Here is a 17,293-nt window from a genome sequence, read left to right as displayed (position 1 = left end):
GATATAAGTATTTCAAATTTTAGTAGATATTGTTAGATTGCTTTCCAAATAGGTTGCAAAATTCACATTTCCATCAGCAAAGTGTGTGAGGACCTCTTCCCCGTATCTCCATTGGCATTTATCTCCCTTTCTAATTTTGCCTGCCTGATTGTTGGGAAATAATATCTCTCTTTTTACTTTGAATTTGCTTTTCTCTGACTATCTGTGAGACTGTGCATCCTTTCTCACATTTATTAGTTATTTGGATGTGCTCTGTTGTCAATTTCCCATTCACTTTCTTCTGTTGGGCTTTCTCTTATCAATTTTAAAGAGTTCTTTATGTATTAAAAATAATACTTTTAAAAAATATCTTTCATGGTAAATAACACTTCCATGTGAGTTACTAATATTTTCCTCAATTTATCATGTGTCTTTTTGGCTTTATGACATCTTTTTCCATACAAAAAAATATTTAAATGTAGTGAAAAATTTATCTTTTTTGTATAGTTTCTGGGGGTAAAGTCTCCTAACCCTTAGATTATGCACGTTTTCCTAAATTTTATTCTAACATTTTAAAAAATTTAAGTCTTTAGTCTACATAGAATTCTGTATGTGGAAATCTAGCTTTATCTTCTGGATTGATAGTTATACCAGTAAAATTTTTTAAACAATCATTTTTTTCTGACTGAACTGAAATACCATCTTTTCATATGTTAATTTCCTTACGTGATAATTTTCTACCACTCTGTTATGCTCTGCTAATCTAGTTATATGTCAATACTCTTGATTATAATGTATATTTTATAATATGTCATGCTTTATAAATGTAGTATACTTTACAGCATATTTTAATATCTCGTATGGCAAGTCCTCCTCCTCTCAACTTGGAGACCATGACTAGTGGTTAATTGGTTGAAAGCACACACTCTTGGGGCCAGCTCAGTGGCGTAGTGGTTAAGTTCACGCACTCTGCTTTGGTGGCCCAGGGTTTGCAGGTTCAGATCCCAGGCACCAGCCTACACACCGCTCATCAAGCCATGCTGTGAGGGCATCCCACATAGAAAATAGAGGTAGACTGGCACCGCTGTTGGCTCAGGGACAATCTTCCTCTAGCAAAAAGAGAAAGATTGGCAGCAGATGTTAGCTCAGGGCCAATCTCCCACACACACACGAAAAACCCACAAGCTCTGGAGTCAAATTGACTCTTCAAGTTACTTAACATCTCTCTACCTCAGTCTACCTATCTGTAAAGTTGTTATGATACTATTTCTTGCAAACAATTGTTGTGCATATTAAATGAAGCAAAACATAAAACACTTAGAAAATTCCCTAACATATTTCAAGCTCAGAAAAATTAATTAGCCTTTGGAATTTTCCTAACTATTGTGTAACATTTCTTCCATATGAACTTTACTGACTCTTTCCTTCAACCCAAACCCTCCAAAAGCAACTCTTGGGAGTCTAACTTCAACTGCATTAAACATACGTATTTATTTTGGTATGATTAACATTTTTATGACAGTAAGTTCCACATGCTAGAATTCTATGTTATGTTTATTCTATATTATGTTTTATGCCCTCTCAAATCTTATTTAAAGTCTTCAACGTGACCCCAGTTTAATTCGTATAAGACTTGTACCTTTCTTGTTAAATTTATTCCTGGTTTAAAAATTATTTTTTATTATTCTGAATGCAATATTTTCCCCCATTTTCAGTTGTAGATAGTTATTGCCACTGTAAAAAAATGTCATCTTGTTTATTCATTCCAGAATTTTTAATTAGATTTTTTCTAATTTTTAATTTTTCTAATTTTTAATTAGATTTTTTTCTAGATACATAATTATATAATCAACAAGAGAAATGTGTGTATGCCTTCTTTACCAATATTTACATTTAATATCCTATTTTCTTTATACTCTTGTCTAAACACGCTTTAATTATGAGCATGATGCATCCTTGTTATCATGTGAGTAAGGGTGAAAGAGGGACTAAAGGATCCTACCAAGCATACGCAAAGGCCACCGATTCCTTTACCATCAGTAAAGGATGTGTCCTACGTACAGAGAGCAGGAGACTCAGAGCATGTCCCCACTGAGGGGCCAACCTTCATGCTTCAAGTCTCCCGAAGGCAGCCTCACCAATGATACTGGTCAACCATGGTGAGCATCCCCTCAGGCCTTTGAGAAGCAGAGTTGCCATCTCTAGGAGTATTCCATACCTTGCTGTCTTTTCCAACTAATCTCAAGACTCTAGTTTCATATCTTCCTGGCTACTAGGAACAAGGGACTGATAAAAACTCCAGAAGGATTTAAAGACGGAGGTCTTTACCAACACAGAGATTGACTCATATGCTTTTTCTATTTTTATCTCAGGAGGGGATTACTGTAATTTATTCATCCTCTCATTTGATCATTCACCAAGTGTTTATGAGGCTCCTATAAGGTGACAGCTACTTCAAGATTAGTCTTGAAGAAGACCAATCCCCGTTTGTGAAAGATGCAGAGTCTCAATGGGGAATCAGACATAGAAATAAGTAATGGAAATGCTATGTGGTAAGTTTTACAACACAAGTAGGTATCAAGAAGTGTGCAGAGTCTTGGATTTTACCTTCCTTTCAAGCTAACAAGTGAGCTTGTTATTGTTTCATGGGTGCTAGAAAAAGACATGAAATTTCTAGATCAGAGACAAACACTTTATTATTCATAGCAAAAGCAGCAGTCAGAGCTTCATGCCCATATGCATTTGATTCCCCATGTCCCCCAAGTCCTACCGGGGTGACATAGTGGGCCCATAATGGTTTTCTGCCCGCTCAGTGGGTTGTGTTACAGGAGAGGAACACTGAACTTGAGGAATTGGGTGCTTTTATAGCTAGAGGAAGCAAGTCTGCTCTTTAGCTGGGGGGAGATGTTACCTCATCACGTAAGGTTACTGGCTGCTAACACAACCCTGAAAAATGACACGAGTGAAGAATGGTCAGGGCCGTGCAACATTGGCATACCCAGCAAGATCATGCAGGATCGCTCAGGACCCATGGCAGATTGCCTGTACCAACAGCAAGTATGACTGCCAGAGGTATTAAGATCTAGGTCACCTGAGGAAAAGTGACTTAATAATTTTGTAATCAAACACATGGTCAGTGTCTGTCGGTTTGTCTGTTTAACCACCGGGGCTATCTTGAGGTTCCATAAAGAATGGTTACTCCTTGAACAGATTTATCATAGAAAATATTATAAAATAATTTCCAGGGAAAATAAAATTGCACACAGCCATGGCTCAAGGGTTCAATAAAGAAGGAATGCATTTTTTAAACAGCAGTTGTAATTTGGAAAGGTCATAGTTTGTAGAATGAGATACACCTGGACTTGAAGAGTTCTTTCTCCTTAACTTCTGAGTTCCATGACTTTTCACAAATGACACAACCCCTGGGCTTCCTATTATGTACCTTGCAGTCTATTGTCAGCATTAAAAACAAAGCTTATGAAGTGCCTTCCTATAATAGGGATTCAGTGAACAGCAAGTTCTGTGCTTGTTATGTTCAAGCAGGTAAATGATAACTGAGTTAGCATCTACCTTGTTCTCTTCCTGTCACTTTGAATTAAGCAATTCATTGATCTCTTAATTACAAGACAGTGAATTCCCCAAGAGTATTGAATTTTAGTCACCCTAATGGTCTGATTGGGCTCCAATTCTCTTTTTTTTCTCTTTTCACCTGAATGACAAATTTTCAAAGCCCACATTCATCTTTTACAAAAAACTCTGCCTAAATTAAGCAAAGAGAAAGATATGATATGGAGTATATATGTGTAATTTATCACTTCTTGTTTAGTTTTAATCATAAAAGTAACACAGGCTTAATTATAAAAAAAAAATATTCACGATACCAAAGAATTGAGGTAAAAGTGAAATAACCACCCCCTCCCACCCTGTTTCCCCAAGGATGATCTTCAGAGTTTGACGAGTTCCTTCCCAGGCTTTTTTCTACACATAGAAAGTGTGGCATTAATTATTTTCTTCCGAAGATTATATGAATTGTGCTCAGGTGAGAGCACTGTATCATTATTTCTAGTTGCTAGCTTGTGTGAGTTAATATTTTATTCAAAGCAGTTTTTAGTGTATTTGTATGCATGTGTGAGTTAGTCCTAAAGAAATGCCAGGAAAGTCCCTACTGTCTAATGTTTTGAAAACCCCAAATACAGCCTTTCTTTTTCTGGAGTTTCTTTTATATTCATGTAAATATATTTCCTGGAACCTAACTCAGTCCTTATTGGCTTTATATCAGTTTTGATCATTTCTATGAAACTAATAGGAAATAATATCTTTGGTTTTTGTTGATTTACCATTTATGAGCTTTAAACTCCCCTAATGCGCCCATGAGGCGACATAGAAAACTCCTTATATTTATAGAGTGCTTTACAAGTTACACAGCTCTTTCTCAATTGTCTGCCAGCCTCTTCACAATGACTCTATGATGAATGACAAGTATTCTTATCCCAAAAGACTAATAGGACAATTGAAGTCATGAAGGTTAAGAAGTGACTTGCCTAGTCACAGCTAGTAACAGCCACAAACTCAGGTCCCCTGACTTTATAGAGAGAGTTCTCTGGCTGCTTCACAGAGCAATTGTCTAGGCCGACTTAAGCCTTCACAGACATAGAACATGGTGCAGGAAATATACTCAGAATTTATAGAAGACATACCTGATGCCTTTAAGTATTTTCTTTTAATTTAAAAAATCAGCCAGGAAAAGCTATATATACCTGCTGCTAATTTTTTGTTAGTTTTAAGATGTAAGTATTATTAGCATAAATAGAAATAGGGCATTAATCATGTCTATCCATGGAGAGTCTATACCTCATTTCTCTTTTACCAAGAAAATCTTTGTGGTGATGACAGAATTTAAAGCTTGCTGAATAAGAGGACCGGGCAACTCTGTACATCTGAATTTGTTCATTCCTGGTGAAAGGAATAGCATAAGGATGTGGGAACCGTGGCTTCAGTAGGACGAAAACAAATAGGCTTGATTTTTCAGAGCAGTCTTAGTTTACAGAAAATTGAGTGGAAAGTACAGAGAGTTCCCATAGACTCCCTTAGCCTCTCCCCACGCCTGCCTGAGAGTTTCCTCTATTATGAACATCTTGCATTAATGTGGTACATTTGTTACAATTGATGAACCAACAATACATTATTATTCAATAAAGTCCGTAATTTGCATTAGGCTTCACTCTTGGTGTGTTACATTCTGTGGGTTTTAACAAATGCATAACGTCACGTGTCCACCACTACAGTTTCACACAGAATAGTCTCGTTACCCTGAAATCCTCTGTGCTCCACCTCTTCATCCTCCCCTTCCCTTCCTCCCCCCCAATCCCTGACAACCACTGATCTTTGTACTGTCTCCATAGTTTCGCCTTACAGTATGTGGCCTTTTCTGACTGACTTCTGCACTTAGCCATATGTTTTTCCTCCATGTCTTTGTGTGGCTTGATATCTCATCTGTTTTTATCACTGAATAATATTTCACCATATAGATGTACCACAGTTTATTTACCATTCACTTGTTGAAGGACATCCTGGTTGCTCCCAAGTTTTAATGATTATAAAGAAAGTTTCTATAAAGATTTGTATGCTGGTTTTTGTGTGGACATAAATTTTTAATTCATTTGGATAAATACCTAGGAGCATGATTGCTGTATTGTATGGAAAGCGTAGTTTTGGCTTTGTAAGAACCTGTCAAACTGTACTTCAAAGTGGCTGTACCATTTGAAACTTCCCATTATCCTGCACCCTCACCAGCATTTGGTGTTGTCAGTCTTTTGGATTTTAGCGTTCCTAAAACACGTGTAGTATTCATTGTTGTTTTAATTACCATAAAAGATCGTTGCTTTTTAAATCTGACTGACCATTCTACATCTGAATCAGCCTTAGGACAACTAGATCAGCTCTTCTTCAATACAGTGGGGGCTTTTTCACTGTAGACAAATGCTTATGATTCTAGTGAGGAGATATCAGGTAGAAGCCGTTAAGAAAAATTGTGTGCTAAGAACAAAAAGAAGGAAATAATGAGACTGAAGCTGAGAGCATGTTGTTTTGGAGAGACTGGCCAGCGTGTTTGACACAGGTAGGGGGCAAGGATAGAAATGATTTAACAGCAGCTTTTAGGATGATAAAAGGAGAGAGAGCCAGTTGGCAATCAGAAGTGAATAGTAGATTGCAGATTGGCAATAAAAATGTGAATGAACACATTTTACTCTGTAATTGGAGACAACTGCTTTATGTCCCAGAGATACCATAAAGGAAAAAATATCAACATTTGAGTGCAACATAGTAGTTAAAAAAAAAAGAGAAGTGAAAAATTTTTCAAACTGAGGTTAGGAGAAGAACTGGTATAGCAGAAATGGTTTGGTCTCACCATTTTAGTTCAATCATGTGGACTTGTACATGCCAGTATCTGCAGCTTTTTGCTTCAGGGCTAATGGTGACAAGAGCTGGTGTAAAAATACTCCAGTTCCCAAAGCCCTTGGGCAGATAACTCTTAGTCACATGTTCTTCACTGGGCTGCCAGCCCATCTTAGCCAGTGGCTTGATAGCGCACCCTTTACTGGATGCCTTCTCTTCCTTGTCTCACTTACCACTCCCATAAGTGTGTTTTGGGATCAATTCCCAATTACACTTCTTGCAGTGGAATCCTTGTCTCAGGATTAGCTTCTAGAGGAACCCGAGCTCAGACAGTTGGGTACATGTTTCTTCAGAATCCTATAGCCTCTTTGGTTACTATTGCCTCCCTCTTTCAAGGCTTTCCACAAACTTCTTTTATTTGACTTGGGACCCAACACTCTCATCTTGCTGTTGCTAGGTCACTGCAACCAGAGAACAACATATGATAAATCCTTCACAATGGAGAGAAAATTAATTAAGTATAGTGTTAACTCTCCCTTATGTGTTTGCATTTTAAAGGAGATCCTTGGGGAAAGAACTCAAAGGAGTGAATGCCTAGTTCTTGAAATCTTAGATTCTGTGACACTTGAATTTAGGAGATTATTTTGAGCAAGCCTTCTTACATCCTTTATCTCTGCCTCTGGTGCTCCTTGAACCATTTGGGAGAAAAAGAGCAGATGAACTAGTCACTCTTTAGTGACTAGTCAAATGGAGAAATTAGATGGAAGGGCAGTCGAAGAGGAATTGAAGGAAAGACAAGGAATTTAGCATAAAGTAGCAAAAGAATAAAACAGCATGTTCATTGATTCTAAGATGCCTTTTTTCTGCATTTTAACATCTCTGAAATCAAAATGCATCTTATAATCAATAGTATCTCTTAATTGCTGTTGTCAGGTAGCAATCACAGTGTTTCTGTCATTTCCTGTGCTGTGAATTTGGGTTATAGCTATTCATGTTGTTATGACTTCAGTTGAATTATGTGCACTGTTGGTACAATACATGTTGAGTTTAATTGCTGTTTAAAGTGTCATCAATATAACACTGTGATTTAGAATTAAATAATTATCACATATGCAGAATGGGATGGGAACAAATCAGCAGGGTATAAATTTGATATTTGTTAAGCAAACTATTTGTCACTTGATGGATGACTCTAAATTCCATATTTTCTTGGAAAGCAACAATAAAGTGTTTTACAGGGTGGCATAAAGATGCCCAGAAGTAGAAGCTGTATTATGTTTCATTACTGAGATTCATGCAAAAGGATTGCCTATCATATACAAAGCAAGAGTGGCAAGAGAAATTGCCAAATTCCTCACAATAGATGAATGAAATCTCAGCACAATAGGAGGCTGGAGCAAATGAATCATGCATTGCATAGGATTATCATTAAGGTATACAATATCCGTTTATCAGAAACTTCCTGCTAATTTTGAAATGAATGCACTTAACTTCCAGCATCATGCCATTGAGGGAAAATTAAAATATGTGTTTAATCAAACAGGTAATGCTGGGGAAGAGGGGTTGACTTTCTTTGACAAGACTTAAGATTACACTGTCAGTGCAATAGGATCTTTACTATGATCAAAAGTATGAAAAGCAGTGAATCACTGTAATCTTATCCCTAACTGCCAATTGCTAAAGTTAGTGCCATATTTAATCTAAACTGTAAAACAATGTCTAAGAACTTCTTCAAAGATGTTATTGGAAGTGAACCAAAGTAGTGTGGATGATGGTTGAGCTAATAGAGGACAGGTTAGAAGTCTTCTGGTATAGACATCTGGGACCCTACTATATATTCTAGTTCTCAGTGATTTTACGGGCACATATCTGAATAGTGAAATACAGTTCATGCACTGCATAGTAATGTTTTGGTCAACAACAGACTGCATATATAATGGTGCTCCCATAAGATTAGTGTCATATGGCCTAGGTATATAGTTGGCTACACATACCATCTAGGCTTGTGTAAGTACACTCTCTGATGTTTGCACAACAATGAAATTGCCTGATGTATTTCTAAGAATGCATCCCAGGCATTAAGTGACACATGACTGTAATAATTTCACCTAAAAATATAGTGATATAATTGTTAACCATGATGGCATGACTAGGCCACTACAGTCCCTCAATGCTTCAGTCAACCAAGCATTTAAGGACCATTTGCAGAAGGAAGGTAAGTTCTGGTTCTTGTCTAAAAGCTTTCTATTGAGAATTTCTGGTAAGATCAAGAAAGCGTCAGCATCAAAACTTGCATAATGGAGACAATAGTTGTGCACACTTTAAAGAAAAGAGGTTCACTAACATTCTTGATGGCCCAGAGGACATTATTTTATAAAGAAGTTTTGATGCTGACGGATCTAATTTTAAAAGAGTTTCAGAAAAGTTGAACTCCAAATATGTGAGGAAATTTTAGGAATCTACTAACCAATTTGTTTCACATATGTTTACTCTGTTATAAATGCACAGTACTGATATGTGATTTCAAATATCTATAAATATGTTGAACTAAATCAAAAGAGTTTTCTCAATAGGGATAAAATAAAAATTCTAAGTGATAAAAAGCATTATGTCAGTTTATATTTTTGCTTCAAGGCAAAAATCATCATTAGAGATAAAGATCAGTTCATAGCAATGAACGATTTGACTCACTAGTAGTAAATAAAAATCTGAATGTGTACGACAGAATCACCAAGAGAAAAATTCACAAAGCAGATTTTAACATACCTTTTTCAATAATTGATAAAATTAATCAGGCAACAAAATTAGCAAGGGTGTAGAAATTCGAACAAAACACTTAGCAAGGTAGAGTTAATGAACCTGTGTAAGACATTTGTCCCCAACAACTGCAGAATTCACATTCTTGACAGGCTCACCTGGAACATTTTCAAAAGGTCCATGAACTGGGCCACAAAGCAAGTCTCAACAAATTTTAAGTGATTGAAGTCATTCAGAACATCTGTTCTGATCAGAATTTTAAAATGTATTTTAAAAATCAGTAAAAAAAAAAAAAGGATAAGTTGAAAATTCCTATGTTTGGAAATTAACCAATACATTTCTAAATAAGTCTTAGGATGAAGGTGAAATCCTGATGGAAATTAGATGATTGAAAAGGCAGAAAAGTTTTAGCAATATTCACGCAAGATATGATTTGTGTTTGCAGAATATCCAAAAGAATCTACAGATAAATATTTAGAATTGATGAGATATTACAAATACGTTATTGGAATTAATAAAAGTTAGCAAAGTTGCTGGATTCAAAATCAATACATAAAAGTCAAATGTATTTCTACATACCAGCAAAAACAACTGGGAAGGAATGATACTGTTAATTCCATTATCAAAAATACCAACTACGTAAAGATAAACCTAACAAAAATGTGTAAAATCTCTGGAAAATTATAAAGCTTAACAGACAGACTTTAAAGAACACCTAAATAAGTGGATTAGAACACAACTATAAAGATGCCAAGACTCTCAAATGTATCTAAAGATTAAACGTGTCATTCAAATTTCTTAACATGGTTGTGTGTATGAGCGTGGCTGGACAGGGGATTCTAAAATTTATATGGAAATGCAAAGAAAACCTATTCTATTTGACATCAAAACTTATTATAAAGCTCTAGTAATTAAGACAGTCTGTTGGTAAAACAGAGATAGACAGAACCATAAGATGTAATGGGGCCCAGAAGCAAACCCATCCACATATGGACACTTGATTTGTGACAGAATTGGCCCAACAGAGCGGAGGTGAAAGAATAGAATGTTCAATAAATATTGTTGCAACTGAGTATCCATATAGAAAAAAGTGAAAGGGGCCTTTCATTATTAACAAGCTTCAAGTGAATTACAACTAAGGCAAAACTATAAAGACTTAAAAAGATAGTATAGGAGAAAAAGCTCTATGATTGCAGATTAGGGAAAGATTTCTTAAGTCATAAAAATAACTAACCATAAAAAGAAGAATTGATAAATTTGTCTTCATTAAAATTAAAAACTTCTATTCACTGACACTATGAGACAGTGAAAAGACAGGCCACACAGTAGAAGACAAGTGCAATACCTATACAAAAGAGGATGGACACGCTATAGAAAATGGGCAGCTTCTCCTTCTGTGGCTTTCTCTTCCTTCCTCCCACCAATGCACACTTAGGGGTATTTTTGTTTTGTCTTTTTGTTTTTGTTTTTCATTGTTGCCTTTTTTTTTGAGGTCCATAGAGATGGTAACTATGGAAAGGTGGATGTGAGTACATCTTTGGCAAATAAAAAGTGCTAATTTGGCTTTGAATCCATAGTGATCAATTTTCCAAAAGACGTTTTTAGCTCATACATTTAAGTGAGAGACAAAGGTAGGAAAAATGCAAAAGGAAAGTGAAAAGATAGCCTGGATGAAAACAATGGTGATTCTTGGCTCTGAACAAAAGAGAAAAAATGAATAATTTAACCTTACAAGACATAGAGGGGAACTGAATCTGAAAGGGAAGGTAAAACAAGTTCAAATGAGAAAGAAAATGAAAAAGTGTACACAATGGAGCTGAGAAATGTTGAAAGTATCTACATGATCAACAACGAATGACTCCTGTAACAGCGAGAAAAACAAAGACAAATAATGATGATTCTTGGGGCCTTAGAGGAACTCCTGAACCTAAATGGGAAGAGTTTCAAGTTTACGTAAGTAATAGAGCCTCCAAATTAGCCCTAGAAGAAGCCCTTTATTTTTATCAATGGAATATTTTAAAAATAAATTAAAGGCAAAATGAGGAAACATAGCTTTTCTTGAAGAGTTGAAGGGAAGGTATATGGAAAAAACCAACAGATAGGAAAAGTAACAGGAACAAATTCTAACTAGGGAGAATCTGAAATTGTCAGCATGCAGAAATCAGAAATTTGGTAACCCTGCTTAACAAATAGGGTCACTTAAATTTCTTTACCTCATGAGTTTCTCTCAATCCACTTTTGTTTTTTTCTTTTGGAGTTTTCTGATTTAAGGGAGAGGAAAAGAGTTTTGAAAGCTATAGAATATGGAAGAACAGGAACTCAGATACTTGGCATTTATCATAGTTTTACAAATAAAAGTGCTAATTAACATGAATTTGCTAATAAAATTGTGGTAGCAGTCAAGGCCATAAAAACATTTACAGCCAATAACACCATTTTTTTTCCTAGAAAGACCCTTTGGTTTACCAGTCTGTTTAATCTACTTTTGATTAATTGTTAATTTTCCACTTTATGAATTATTATTTTATTTTTTCTGCTACTGACCTTTTGGCAAAACATTTCATGGATAATTAGCACCTCCTTCAGAGAGGAGGGTAGAGAGAAACTAAATAAATGCATTTGTCTATATTTATTGTGCTTCCTGTTAAGCCTGCCTTGGAAAAAGTCTTGTAACAAAGAAGTTTAATGCTAAAAATGATGATGTCATTCAAATTAGTCCTGGAGGGGCTGGCCAGGTGGCATAGTAGTTAAGGTCAGGTGCTCAGCTTTGGCGACCCAGGGTTCACAGATTCAGATTCCGGGCGTGGACCTAGCACCACTCGTCAAGCCATGCTGTGGTGGCATCCCACACATAAAATAGAGGAAGATTGGCACAGATGTTAGCGCAGGGCCAGTCTTCCTCACACACACACAAATTAGTCCTGTAAACCAAGAAAAGGCAGATACCTCCAGGGTCCTGGCACGTAAGGTCAATGAGTGCCTGGGTCACTCAGTGGTGGACACTATGACAACTGTGGGTAGTACATGCTCCCCCTGAAGGTATTGCAATATTTTAACTGACACAATATACCTTTGCATTAGGCCCCCAGGCTGCCAATTTACAATATCTGCACCATTAGCATTGGTAATAAAAGATGTATGTGTTTAGATGTCATAAAAATATTGTTGCTGAAATGTGTAATAGAGTTTCACTCTAGTATACCGATATAATTATGAGCTACTGCATGTGAACTACACCAAATGAGGACCAAAAGAAAGACTTTAAACATGCATGGAGCACAGGGGTAACAAGACAACAGCTGGGACCACGCTGGTTCATAGTAATTTGCAGAGAAGTAATTCTTTTACCTAAAAACTATCCTCAGCCTAAGTAAACAGATGCCCCTGAGTGTGTATGCAGAGTCTTTCCTACGAGGGGCTCAGGAACTATTTTTAACTATTAAAAATGATTTTTGAAAACAGAGCAGTATGCCGCATAGGAGTCTATGTTCACAATGTAAGTTTCTGTGGCTTTATAATAGATTGTTGGAACAAATCCCAAATAATTTCACATGTTTACTGGGAGATTATTTTTGATTGCAGGTAGTGATGTTTCCTTAGGATGTGTATATTTAAGCTTTTATGTTGTTTCTGCTCACTTTTTTCAGGGAAAATTTCATGGAAATCCAATGCATGTAGCTGTAGTTATTTCAAATTGTTTAAGGGAAGAGAGAAGAATATTGGCTGCAGCCAACATGCCCATTCAGGTAATATTTTCTGAACTTACCTTGTTATCGCCTTGAACTCAATTTTTCTGAAACAGAAATTCTTATCTTCTTTCAAACCAGCTTCTACCTATTAGTAATACCACCATCCTTCCAGTCACTTGGAATCAAGGTCTTGGGATCATCTTTGAGTATCTCCTTTTCTCTGCCTCTTTATTGAGATAGTCACCAGTCTTTCCACAGTATGTTTCTAGAATCCTAATCACACCTTCTTTTCTATTTTCACTGACCACACTCTGGTCCACGGTCTTACAATGTCCGTTTAGGAATATAGTAACCACCTCTTAGCTGAATTCATAACTACCATTTGAACTGCACTTCTCTCAGCACACTTCTCCTCAGGGTTGTTCAAAACCCTTCAGTAGCTCCTGATTTCCTACCCACAAGTCCAAAATACTCCACAAGTAGGAATTGTGTCTTACAGAAACTCCGTAAATACTTGCTTGTTGATTGCTTGAGTGTACTTCACCCTTCCATATTTTAGATTGTATTTTATCCCACTATTCTAAATAAATTCAGAGCTTCCATCAAAGACAAGTAGAGGAATCAATGAGATCCTTAAGGAATACTTTTTAATTAATCCTTATAAAAAGAAAAGAGTGTGTAAGTAATCAACTTTCCGAATGATATTCTCCATAATTTAGTAAATCACATTACAATATTTATTTTTGGAAGTCCAAGAAAAGTGTCTTTTTTCACTATTAAAATTTCTCAGGTTTAGTTATTGTCAGGTTATGGTTGTTTTTGAAGAAGTACGGAGTTTTAACAATTTACTATTCTTATTTTTAGATGAATAAAAAGCATGGTATTTTTATTTAATTTAAGATCTAATGTATAGTAAGTTTCTAAAGTAAATATAGTTTGATTCAGTGCTTTTTGGGTAAAATTAAGAGGCTATTAGTAATATATTATATTCTCATATATATTCTCAGCCATCCTTTTTTGTATCCCTTTTATGTCTAGTCATTTAGTGTGTGTGTGCGTATTGTTCCCTTCAAATGTCAGATATCAGTTAAATTAGAAATTTTCATTTTTTGATAAATGCTCGTCAAAGTCACTCTGCAAATAATCTGCCAGTACCACATACTACCACAAAAGAAGCACTGATTTGCAAATTTCAGGTAGATAAACAAATAATGGAGGCCAAAATTAGAGAGAGAGAGGGCATTGTATAAAATCTTTACAATCTGAGGAATCTGGTGTAGCTGAAAGAACACTTGATCAATAGTCAAAGACACAGGTTCCACTTGAGGTTCCACCACTGATTTTCTGTGTATCTTAGTGAAGTCATCAGCTTTTCTAACCATAGCTCCTCACCCAACTGTAAGGTCAAGGAGTTGCTGGCTTCTCTCTCATCTCTAGATGTCAATGTAGCTTTATATCTAAGCAGTACACTCAGTGTCAGATTACTTAAGTGGCCAAGCAATGGTGCTTGGAGAAGCTGGTTAACCTTTCTATTTAATCAAGCTAACATTTTTACGTATTCTTTAGTAAACTCCCTTTGTTCTAGTACAAAAATTTTATTCTGGCAGATTCAACATCCCTAATTCTGATTTAAGTCAACTTAATGTAGTTACACTATACTAATTTTTAAATTACATATATTAGTTTTATAGAATTTCAAAAGTAATATGTCAGTTATATAAAATTACAAAATAAAATTTTAAACCATAAAATCTTCTGTAATTTCACTATTCAAAGATAACACACTGATAAGATTTTGATGTGTGTGTTCTTCCAATCATATGTGCTTGAGTTTACATGTCAAGACATATATCCATATATTTATAAACATATATACATATATAAGCAACAGAGATCATAAACATGTGGTGCTTTTATAATCTGTTCTATTTCTTAACAATTTAACACGACTTACACATCATTAAATGTTTTTCCACATCATGAGTTTTAATGGCTGTGGAGGATTTCATATCATATTGATCCAAACCTCTGTTCAAATACATGCTACGTATACTACATTCATCATAAACTGGTTTTATCAGCATTATTGAAATTTCAAGGCATTCTTTTTTCAGGGACCTCTGGAGAAATCCTTACAAAGTTCTTCAGTTTCAGAAAGACAGAGGAACGTGGAGCACAAAGTGACTGCCATTAAAAATAGTGTGCAGGTGAGTGACCTTATAGATCCCTAGGAAGCCTAGCTATTGCCGCATACAACTAACTGTGTACCTTTTTCCTACGTGCCAAAAGTTAGTGCATACAGAAATCTTAGGGCAATCTGTTAATAAGACAAATATCTCTCACACACTACGTTCATATTAGCAAAGATTTCTTTTGGGCTAGCCTTTTAAGGTCAATTTCAATTTCTTTGACATAGGGCTATTTGCATTATCTATGTCTTCTTAAATGAGCTTTGGTCATTTGTATTTTTCAAGAAATTTGTCCATTTCATCCAAGTTGTCTTTATTGGAACAAAGTTGTTCATAATATTCTTTTATTATCTTTTGAATATCTAAAGAATCTGTAGTGATAGCACCTCTCTCACTTGATACTGGTAAATGTCGGGTTTTTCTCTGATTAGTCTGGCTAGAGATTTATCAATTTCATTGATTAGAGAAAATTTCTTAAATGAGACTTTCTCCAATTTGTGTGTAAAATAGAATGCTAATTTTCCTTTCCAAAACTTACATAGCATTCATTTCCTTGTCCTTTACAAAACTAATAATTCCATAAAATTAAATAAACTATAGATGTTTAAAGGTAAACTGCACCATATCTTGTCTGAGTAATAGACAGAGGGTTTAAATGACAATACTTCTAAGAGTTAATCTTCAGACTTCCGATTTAATGATCCTCCATAGCAAGTGACGAGCGTGCAAAACTATCTGCTTACTCTGTTGCCAGAAAGAATCAGGTTCTCAGACCAACTTAGGTAGGTCAAAATGCCCTGGCACATTATAATCTTAAAACCAACGGCTCCACTGAGTCTACAAGCATGTAAGGTCAGGAGATGCTTATTTTATTATAGTAGGAATATTTAAACACATTGAGCAAGTACGCATGATTTTTGCATCCAGCACAAATTCCTTTTGTAATTCCTGAGAAGTATGATGCAGCAGAGGCCCGCCTTTTGGAGCCCCAACCAGATCCCTTTGTCAGGCCTGTACCCCCATCTCCAGGGGCTGTGAGTGTTGGCTAATGGCTTCTCTGGAGAGCTATTTCCAGAGCCCACAGTTGCCTACAGACAGTGACCGAGTGACAGCAGAGTACAAAAGGACAGACTCCTTGCCTCAAGGTAGGGTTAACTCTGTGGTGCAGGTCATACCTATGAGCTCCTTCTAGGATCATAACCTCAGTTTCTCTTGGAGTGCTTTGGAATGTGGCACTGCTATAAGGATTCTCAGGCCATCAAGAGAGCTCTTGAAGATTATTGCTGGGTATTTTGACATTTTACAATTACTGACTACAATATCTGAAAGTCTTTAGCTATTTACTCTATCATTGCCTTTTCAGAGTTTAATGACATTAGTTCAATACACTTTTCATTAGAAGATTCTGCAAGATAGTGCCTTCTTTTAACTTTTAATTTTGAGATCAAAAGATGAGACTCCTGTGTATTTCTGCTTTAAAATGATCATAGATAATTTTATTATATTTTCTCGTGTGTGTGTGTGCTCCTTACCTTTTCGTAGATCATTGCATGCCACAAGTCTTTCCTCTTTGGAAATGTAACATTTAAGTGAAATGCTCCAAGAGGTGTTGGGGTGTAGTGAAGAGAAAGAGCAAACACTTTAACGCTGAACTAGACTGGACTGGAATCCAGCTTGAGCATATGACTTTCAACTTCAGTTTCCTCATACGAAAAATGGAAATATTTTACTTTGCGGGTTTCTGAAAGGATAATGTATGTAAGATTTAGGCACAGAACAGATTTTCTCGAAACTGGTAGTCGTTATTATTGAATCAGTAGACAATATACCGTGTAGTCAATAGCTACCACTTTGTTTCTTTTTTAAGGTTTATAAACATCGAGAAAGTCATTTTAGAGGATTACAGAGAAAACAAATAGGAATGAGAATAGCTATCATAGCTCGTGCTTGTTAAACATGTGCCTGGTCAGGCTTTGCGTTAAGTAATTTAATTCATGAGATTCTTACACCTCCATCAGTAGATGCTGTTATTACCCTCCTTTCTCCTTCTCCTCCCACCCCCATCCTTCCTCACCCCTTTTGACAGACGGAGGAGCTGAAGTGCCAAGACATTTGCCCAAGTTCCTACAGCTAGTGAGTTGTAGAGTTGGGATACAGATTCAGACTCTCTTGCCCAAAATTTGATACTTTTCTTAACCAATAATTTAGGTGATTAAAATTTAGAATTTGTGAAGGGTATTGGCATAGATGTTTGTTTCCTTAGAGACTTCTTGGAATAAGTAG

At 35.9% G+C, this 17,293-nt stretch overlaps 1 protein-coding gene across 1 annotated transcript in view; it reads left to right on the top strand.

Moving 5' to 3' along the window:
• Positions 1 to 17,293, top strand: part of STAT4 (signal transducer and activator of transcription 4) — a 94,437-nt gene that overhangs the window by 43,185 nt on the left and 33,959 nt on the right. Inside the window, exons 4-5 of the mRNA XM_014837545.3 lie at positions 12,780 to 12,878; positions 14,936 to 15,028. Coding sequence (XP_014693031.1) covers positions 12,780 to 12,878; positions 14,936 to 15,028 — 192 coding nt within the window. The remainder of the gene's footprint in view (positions 1 to 12,779; positions 12,879 to 14,935; positions 15,029 to 17,293) is intronic.

This window comes from Equus asinus, chromosome 4, assembly GCF_041296235.1.
Source record: "Equus asinus isolate D_3611 breed Donkey chromosome 4, EquAss-T2T_v2, whole genome shotgun sequence".
NCBI classification, from domain to species: domain Eukaryota; kingdom Metazoa; phylum Chordata; class Mammalia; order Perissodactyla; family Equidae; genus Equus; species Equus asinus.
This window is presented reverse-complemented; position numbering and strand designations above follow the sequence as displayed.